This window comes from Bubalus kerabau, chromosome 22 (genome assembly GCF_029407905.1).
Source record: "Bubalus kerabau isolate K-KA32 ecotype Philippines breed swamp buffalo chromosome 22, PCC_UOA_SB_1v2, whole genome shotgun sequence".
Classification (NCBI taxonomy): domain Eukaryota; kingdom Metazoa; phylum Chordata; class Mammalia; order Artiodactyla; family Bovidae; genus Bubalus; species Bubalus kerabau.
In genome coordinates, this window is record NC_073645.1 from 24,478,573 (window position 1) to 24,487,841 (window position 9,269).

General features: G+C 53.7%; 1 protein-coding gene across 2 annotated transcripts; it reads left to right on the forward strand.

Annotated features, from left to right (window-relative positions):
* Positions 1 to 3,924: 3,924 nt before the first annotated feature.
* Positions 3,925 to 8,921, forward strand: KAZALD1 (Kazal type serine peptidase inhibitor domain 1). 2 transcript variants are annotated; one of them, XM_055560183.1, is made up of 6 exons: positions 3,925 to 4,046; positions 4,441 to 5,001; positions 6,128 to 6,288; positions 6,369 to 6,516; positions 6,701 to 6,822; positions 7,449 to 8,921. In XM_055560183.1, exons 2-5 carry the CDS (start codon positions 4,491 to 4,493, stop codon positions 6,793 to 6,795), a joined length of 915 nt encoding a protein of 304 aa, XP_055416158.1. In that variant the 5' UTR covers positions 3,925 to 4,046; positions 4,441 to 4,490; the 3' UTR covers positions 6,796 to 6,822; positions 7,449 to 8,921. The 2 variants fall into 2 exon arrangements, with proteins under 2 accessions (XP_055416158.1, XP_055416159.1); XM_055560184.1 differs by having other exon boundaries at positions 6,701 to 6,795.
* Positions 8,922 to 9,269: the final 348 nt, after the last annotated feature.

The window sequence follows — 9,269 nt, forward strand, 5'->3', positions numbered from 1 at the left end:
TAGTAGGTAGCTACCAGGTGCATGCATGCATGCTAAGTCACTTCAGTCATGTCTGACTCTTTGCGACCCTATGAGCTGTAGCCCACCAGTCTCCTCTGTCCAAGAGTTCTCCAGGCAAGAATACTGAGGTGAGCTGCCATGCCCTCCTCCAAGGAATCTTCCCCACCCAGGGATTGAACCCGTGTCTCTATATCTCCTGCATTAGCAGGCAGGTTCTTTACCACTAGGTGCCACCTGGGAAGGCCCAGCTAGCTACAAGGTATTCTGTCTTAATTATCTACGCTGAGCCTTTTTTGACTTAACTGATTCTAATGTTCATGGGAAGCACAATTCCTCTGTATCCATCTCTAATGGGTCAGTCTGGACCAATTCTTTCACTTCTGCTTTTTCCTCAAAGTTGCAACCCTGTTATTATCACCAGTCATGTCAAAACAGGGTTCAAGAAGTGACAGGTTAGAATGTGTGAGTCCTCCTAAGTAATTTCTTACCAAGAAATTTCTTACCTCATTGATCCTTTATGCCTTGTGTCATCTTATGTTGCCCATCTATCTAGGACCCATTTCATACTGTTATTATATTTAAAAATTATCTCATGGGTCAGTGGCTGAAAAAAGGAAAGGTATGATAACCTGTGAGCTCCAGGCTGTGATTCACAGTGGAAAGCACACTATATTCTATAACTCATTCCTTCTTTAGTACAAGCATCTACAGGAAAAAGTGAGGAGGGGTAAGAAGCAGGATTATCTGTTCTTCAACAAATTTTAACTTAACCCTCCTCATCTGAACTAGTCCCCCTCATGCTGGTGCAAAAGGATGCTGTCACCCAGCATCCTTTGCTGTAGCCACATCATCTGAATTAAAACAATCCTTCCAGAAAGACAAACATCACATAATAACACATATATATGGAATCTAGAGAGATGGTACTGATCATCCTACTTGCAGGGCAGCAAAAGAGATGCAGACATAAAGAACAGACTTTTGGTCACAGTGGGGGAGGGAGAGAGTGAGATGACTTGAGAGAGTAGTATTGAAACATATACACTATCATATGTAAAATACACAGCCAGTGGGAATTTGCTGTATGATGCAGGGAACCCAAAGCTCTGTGACAACCTAGAGGGGTGGGATGGGGAAGGAGGTTTAAGGAGGAGGTTTAAGGATAAGCCTGTGGCTGATTTATGCTGATGTATGGCAGAAACCATCACAATATTGTAAAATAATTATCTTCCAGTTAAAAAAAAAAGGATCCTTTTCCTGTGACTCAACAGTTTTGCATGGTCTGGTCAAACTGAGTCAACATTTTCAAAGTATGAGTATGCACATTTTTTTTTTTTTTGCTATTTCTTTACTATTTATGATGCAAATAAATGTTACAGAATGTGTTTTGGAGCCTTAGTGGACAAAGTGTCAGATGATAAGGAAATGGGGAAGAATCTAAACTTTCCAATTGTGTCTTAAGCAAAAAATGTCCTTCTGAAAGCATTTTTACAATATGTGGAGTTTTCCCGGAACAAATCTCTACTTAATAAAATCAGATCTCCTGGGAATTCCCTGGTAGTCCTGTAGTTAGGACTCAGCGCTTGCGGGGAGGAGGCGGGGTTCCATCCCTGGTCACCTGGTCCCATAACTAAGATCCCACAGGCTGCGCGGTATGGAGGCCAAAAAGAAAAAATAAATAATGAAGTTGTCCACTTTGACCCCTCTTCCGATTTAAATCAGGTCCCCTTTATAACCTTAAAAAAAAAAAATAGAAGCAGATCTGTAGAATCAACATTTTTGATGCCTACTGTATTCACGGTCATGTTCTAGTCACCAACCACAAGACCACCAGAGGGCGCTCCTTCCCTGTCGATCCACCCTTCGTCAGCGACTCAGAAAAATTCACGTTAAACTTGACTTGTACAGTCTGGAAAAATTTATGTTTAATCCATAAATATTTACCTAGAATTTATTGTGCTGCCAGGAGAAGAGCTAGGTTCCCAAGATCAGAATGAGTTAGTCAGAATTGTGTTAGTCACAATTCCTAATACCAGACGCTAAGAGCATAGCAAAGGCTGAAAGTAAATAGCCGGGAACAAGGTGGGATAAGTAAAGTTTCTAGATCTGTGGAGTCTGTTAATTTAAATATTGGCTCCTGGTTTTAGAAGCCAGGGGCTTCCCAGGTGGCTCAGTCGTAAAGAATCCGCCTGCCAAAACAGAAGACGCGGCTTCTACTCCTGGGTCCGGAAGATCCCCCGGAGAAGGAAATGGTAATCCACACACGTATTCTTGCCTAGAAAATCCCATGGGCAAAGGAGCCTGGAGGGCTATAGTTCATGGGTTTGCAAAAGAGTAGGACACGACTTAACGACCAGACAACAACAACAATTCATTAAGAGATCCCAGATTGCTTGCGCTCTGTAACCAGGACATCGATCTCCGCCCTAAGATACTTTGTAAACCAGAACCAGAGACCTATCCTTAGGTGGCTCCAATAGTTAGCCCCGCAATTTCAAGTTCCCCATCCCTTTCTTTTTTTCAGGGCTCCCCGCAGTTCTCTTACAGTTCACTTCTGCTCCAGATCAACACTTCAGTTGCCCCCAGGCCCAAGGACAAAGAATTACCCGTAGCAGCCACACCTGGCTCCGCCCATTCTTTTTCCGATTTAAAACCCGCGGGCTTTTCCTGTTCTGCATTCCTAGACTTCCTGTTTTGATTCTCGCGACAGTTAGGAGGCCTCGCGTGAAGTTTGCTTTGCGACCCCTTCTGCATTTGAGACCTGCAGGACTGTGTGTCTGCCTACCCCCACCTCATCAGAGTCCCTCTAGTCAGGAGTGGCGTCTACGCCGCTAAGGACTCCCTAAATGAAAGGGCTTGGCTGCGTTGAGAGTTACAGACCGCTTCCGAGAGCCCGTCTTCTAGAGCCCTCGGTGCGCATGCGGATCCTATTCCTCTGGGCCGTCCAGAGGCCCAGGCGGAGGCCCGGCCCCCAACCTCGGGGTTGATGAAGAGGCCAGCCCAAGCCGCTCTATCTCGGGCCAGCTCCTTCTGGACCGAGCCTGACTGAATAACGTCCCCTCCCTGGCTGCAGAGCTCAGTTTCCGACCCTACAAACTGTACTGCCGCGCAGCTTCTGTAGGCTGCTGGGGGCAGGCCGGGGCGGGGTCTGGCAGACCCCGGGTACCGCGGGCAGGCCTCCAGGAATGCTCTCTTCCCCGCCCCCAGCCCGAAGTGCCACGTTGGCGCTAGTGGCGGCCTCGAGACCGAATGCCTCCGGCGCTGCCTGCCTCGCAAGCATAACCTGTAATTCCGACCCGGAACGCTGCCCATTGGGGTGTTGCCCCGCCCACCTCTCCCTGCGGCCGCTAGTCGGCTGGAACTTCTAAATCACCCGGCTCCTGGGGTTGAAGCACCTGCCGGATGTGGGGAGGGAGGAGGCGGCCAGATGTGAGGAGGCAGAATTAAGCGCCGAGTCTCTTGGCGACTTGGTAGGAAAGTGGAGTGGACAGGCCTGCAATCGCCCTTGGGCGGCGGGGAGACGTTAGTTGGCTTTGCCCTGCAGGAGCGGCTCGACTTGGCACCAGAATTCCTACTGCTTTGCCGTTATGCAGCTCTTCTAGCGGATGGGACTGTAAAGTCAGATGCTACAGGGCCTAGCCTTTCAACCAACTCTAGCTTCTCAATTACCTTCCTCTCCCATCCTACCCCCTAGTCCCTACGCCCATCCCAGCCCACCCCACCCCAACTCTAGTCCTTTCCCAGCTTGGGTGTCCGGTTACTGCTCTTCTGTTCTGTGACTTTGGCCCAGGCTAAGGGAAGTGGCCCAGGAGGGTCCCGTGCGGCTGCATAAAATTGGCAGCTTCAGAACAAGGGGAGGGGGTGGGGTGTGCGACGTCTAGGGGGCGGGGAGAGGGGGCGGAGGAGCTGATCTCCGAGTGCAAGTCCGTGGGCTCTGTCAGAGAGATTCTCAAGTCGGAGCAGAGGTGGCTGACGGGCCCTTTCCACTGCCTGCGTTTTTGGACAGGAGTCACGGCTGCTCTGAGGGGCGTAGTCCCGGACACTAGGTGAGCCGCTCTGGGCCCCAGGGCATCACCCCCCAACCCCCGCAACACACACACCCCTCCGCCCTACTTCCTTTCCACCCTTGTTAACAACTCCTTCTGGGACCATCCATCCGCATCCACCTCTGGGGCAGGAAGCTTCAGAGTGGTGGTGGTGATGCCTGTGTGTGCTTGAGCTTTACCATTCCCTCCTCTCACCTCTCCCCAACCCTCAAGAACATCCCAATCAATTACCACCCAGCATAACTGATGACCCCTTTAGGGTCACTCTGCCTCCGTGTCCAGGGTCTACTTGATTCCGAGGTAACATGGGAGGGGGCAGTGCTAGAGTTCAAGTTGGTAAGAGGAACAGGGAGGTTGCTTCTGACCTTCCTGACCTGGCTTTCCTTCTCGGCAGGGTGCCGCTCACGCGCTGATGCCCCGAGTGCTCTCGGCTTCCAGCTAATCATGCCACAGCCGCCCGCCGCTGCCTTGGCGCTGCCCCTGCTGCTGCTGCTGTTACTGCTGGTGGTGCGGACGCCGCCTCCGACTGGCGCGCGGCCATCCCCGGGTCCTGATTACCTGCGGCGCGGCTGGCTGCGGCTGCTGGAGGAGGGCGAGGGCTGCGCTCCCTGCCGGCCAGACGAGTGCGCCGCGCCGCGGGGCTGCCTGGCCGGCCGGGTGCGCGACGCGTGCGGCTGCTGTTGGGAATGCGCCAACCTCGAGGGCCAGCTCTGCGACCTGGACCCCAGCGCCCATTTCTACGGGCGCTGCGGCGAGCAGCTTGAGTGCCGGTTGGACGCAGGTGGCGACCTGAGTCGCGGAGAGGTGCCCGAGCCGTTGTGTGTCTGCCGCTCTCAGCGCCCGCTCTGCGGTTCCGACGGCCGCACCTACGCCCAGATTTGCCGCCTGCAGGAGGTGGCCCGTGCTCGGCCGGACGCCAACCTCACCGTAGCGCATCCTGGGCCCTGCGAATCGGGTACGCACGGCTCAGGGTCCCGACCCCCGGCACTTGGGGCTCCTCGTGGCGTTGCTCCCGGGTCCCGGACGGCGAGAATGTCTGGCCAGCGGAGTGAAAAAGATGAGGCCAGGGAGGCCTCGAGTCCATTATGAGTTTACTCTCGGGGTTGGTCCGCGGAGGCCGCCGCCTGAAGTTGGGGGTCCGGAGCTTTGTCAGCAAGCGGCGTGCGCTGGGGTGCGTGCAAGCTCCAGAGCTGGCTGGCAGAGACCAACCCTCTGAGAAAGCAGGCACATAGTTAACGCTTGGCCTCAACTTTGAGAGAGTGAAGGGAGACTCTCAGACTGACCAGGCCTCCGGAATCCAGGCAGGGAGATGGGTTCCTGTGAGATGCAATCAAGTTTCGTTTGAGCAGCTTCCTAAAGCCAGTGCTTACTTAACCGAGGCTCCGAACCGCTCATTTAGGGATTAGTGTAGAAGTGGGGCTCTCCCAGCTTCTCCTCCCCCATCCCAGGGGGCTGAGGGCCATTCAAGCCTCAAGTTTTCTTTGGCTGCTTTAGTAACCTTCACTTCCTGAGCCCCTTTGAGGGGTCTGGTTTGGCTGGGGCTGCTGGGAAAACAAACGCTCTGCAGGAGCTTCCCCCCACAACTCTAGGCTTTCTGCCTGCTGCCCAGATTGGTTTCAGTGTCTTTGCCTTTGCCATGTGGCTGCCCCACCTCCCCAGGGTGGGGTGGGGAAAGGGCTGCTTCTCTGGCCTTTGGCAGCTGGCACGTGGTAGGGAGAGGGCAGGATGTGGGGGAGGGAGGTGTTGGTTATGAACACATTAGGATAGGGGCCTGGAGGGCAGAATGAGGACAGGGGAGCAATCAGGGACAGACTGTGGCTGCCAAGCTGAGCTGTGGGTCTTTGTGCTTGTTCATGCAATCTGTCTGCCTGTGCATTTCCACCTCTGCGTTCCTACCCTTGTGTGTATCTGCAGCTACATTTGTATGTATTACCTGTGTGTACCTGTCATGTTTATACATGTGTATTTACCTCAGCATATATTGTGTTCCTTCACAAACACATTCAAAATGTTTGTTATATGGGGTCCTTGCTGGGCTGTGTGTGCCATTCTATTCTCAGGCCTCCCATCTCTACCTTCAGCACCTCAGATCCTGTTGCACCCATATGATGTTTGGAATGTGACAGGGCAGGATGTGATCTTTGGCTGTGAAGTGTTTGCCTACCCCATGGCCTCCATAGAGTGGAGAAAGGACGGCTTGGACATTCAGCTGCCAGGGGATGACCCCCACATCTCGGTGCAGGTAGGGGCAGGGAGCTGAGGCCTCCCCAGGGCAGCCCAGGGTCCTCCTAGAAGAATACTGCTGACTCCTCCTGGCTCCAGTTTAGGGGTGGACCGCAGAGGTTTGAGGTGACGGGCTGGCTGCAGATCCAGGCTGTGCGTCCCAGTGATGAGGGCACCTACCGCTGCCTGGCCCGCAATGCCCTAGGCCAGGTTGAGGCCCCAGCTAGCCTGACAGTCCTCACACCAGGTAAGGGAAAGCCCTGAGCTCTGGGGGCTGGGGGAAGGTGGTGGATTCAGGCCCTTGACTGTGTGTCCAGATGTGATGTGCATGTGGGTACACACACAAGCATGGCTTTCCCACAGACTGGGATTCGTGGGCACTGACAGCACTTCTTTCCTGTTCTCCCCTCTTTGTCTATATGTGTTTGCAGACCAGCTGAACTCCACAGGCATCCCCCAGCTCTTATCCCTGCACCTGGCTCCTGAGGAGGAGGCTGAGAGTGAAGAGGGTGAAGATTACTACTAGGTGCAGAGCTGTGGCCTGTGGGGGTGGGTGAGTGGGGGTAGTTTTCATTCCCGCTCTTGAAAAGATCTGGAAAGGCAGAGCAGGGCCCCTTCACAGATGGATTTAATGCCTTTAGTGGGAGAGATGTGATGGTGATAGGAGAGACAAAAATTGGAGGAGGGTAAGAAGAGAGCCAGAAACTAGGAGAGGTGGGATGCAAAGGGGCCCATGCAGGAGATACTCTGGCCAGGACAGCCTCTTGTGTGGACCAACTAGGCAGACCGTAACAGTTGCCTGCTGGTCTGTAGGCTAGGTGGGTGGGTGGGTGGCTGGGTGGGTGAGGAGGAGCAGAGCTGAGACAAAGACGTGCAAACACCAGGCTCGTCCACTTCTTTTTAGCAGCCCTCCCTCCAACACTGCTCAACCAGTCTTCTGACTGCTTTTCTGCATAGATCCTGCTCTTATTTTCCTAGAGCACAATCTTTGCCTAACCTCAGTTTACCCTTCCTCAAAACTCACCTTCTAGAAAATTTCCCTCTCATAAATCCCAGTTCACTTACTAAGTGTTTGGTGTTTGCCCTCTGCTGTCCAGGAGAGCCTGATAGAGCATAGTTTATTTAGCTCAGTGCAGTAAGATGGGCATTTGGTCATGTCTAATTTTTCTGTCATTCTAGAAACTCCGTGAGGGCAGCACCATATCTTATACCACTTTGTACTGGACAGTGCCTAGCACAGGACTAGGCACAGTAGGCATACAATAAAGACTTATGAAACAAACTGAGCCACACAGATGGTTCATGCAGATTTGCACACAGAGACCACATTTCTTTAGGAGGCCTTCCAGGGTACTAGGAATCTGGCTTCCAGAAGTTGTAGGTCCTGCTCTCTAAGCACGTGCCTGCCAGATGTAGAGGAAGCTTGAGCTGCACACCCCCTCACCCTCCTACACAGGCAGGAAGGCTGGAGCCATCAGATTGGGAGGGAGGGTATCCTCCCAGTCTGCACTCCACTGGGGCTGATCTAGAGACAGATTGCCTGCGCCTCTGTCCCCTCCCCAGGCAGTGTGGGGAACCAGATCTATGTGGGTAGGACCGAGTATGAAAGCATAAATTGGATGGAGGAGGGGAGAAGTTTGGTCACATGTATGAGCCGCACCCTAAGACTTCCCTATGAATCCGCCCATTTTCCAGCTGAACTCAGATAAAGTCATGTAAAGTCTGTTTTCTCATCTGCCCTAACTGGCATGTCCTCTCTCTGGAGGTCCCTCACAGAGCCGTACTCTTTCGCTCCCGAAAGCTCTCTCCACCTTCTCCTTACCTAGCCCAGGGACACTGGTGAGGCGCAGTGTTTATTGACTGCTTGAAGGAGAAAATGAAAGCTTAAGTTCTAGAAGCTAAGACCCTGTGTGTGGATGTCAAGGGCCTCCTACGCGCCTGGGCTCCGCCCGAAGCCTGGCGCCACAACAGGAGAAGTCGTGGTTGGCTCGGTGTCTGAGCTTGTCCTCTGAGGCCCAACGCAGGGAGCCCGGCCTCTTGGGAGGGGTGTGGCCCAGACCCCAACCCAAGGGCTTGGCTGCACCTCCTGTGAAACCTCATTGCCGAGTCCTGGCTAGAGTCCGGCGTTGCCTGGAGCTGTGCTCAACTGCTCCAGCGGGTTGAATTCATTACTTGGGGCAAATTCTAAGTTGACAGCGAAATCAGGAATAGGGATGTGAGCGGTGTGGCGGCGATTGCGGGGAGGAGCAGCCCATTAAGAGTCTGGACCAGACGGAGGTCTGCTCTGCGCTGGAAGAGGGGACAGGAGTCTGGGTCCCCGGAATCCGCCTGGGAATCAGCCCCTGACTTGTTCTTCGCCAAGACTCTGGGCCAGCTGGGCTCAAAGACGCCCCCTGGCGGGCCCATCAATCCTGCGCCCGCTTGGAGACCAGAGGCTCTACTAGATCCTAGAGGGTCACACGCGTCCCAGAACCTGTACTCCCCGATCAGTTTTGCAGATTTTACAGGATGTTCAGGTGCAGGCTCCTTCTAGCCTCAGTTTTACCCTCCGGCGCTGCAGGTTCAGGCCCCACAACCTTGACTAGGAGGAACCCCTGCTTCCTCCCTCCCCCTCCAACCCCCTTCCCCTGCCTCTGCTCCAGCGGACCGGCTTTAATAACGTCGCTGGAAAGTGACATGCGATTTATTATTAAAGTAATGCGGGGACGGGAAAGGTTTAATAAACGCGCTGCAACACCAAGGATTATTCTCCGCAAATAAATGAGAGCGCGGGAGGCGTTTTAATAAATAATTTCCCGGCGCTCCCGGGGGAGAAGAGGGAAGGGGGAGGAGGAAGGGGAAGCCGAGCTGCTGCCAGAACCCCCTGCTTCGCTTCCCCACGGGTTTCCAAGCCTTTCTCACGGCTTTCGTCCTAGGTTGCTCACACCCGACATGTGAGGTTCCAGGAGAGCTGACTCGCAGTGGTCTAGGTCTGAGGCGGGAGAGGCTCTGTCCCCTCCT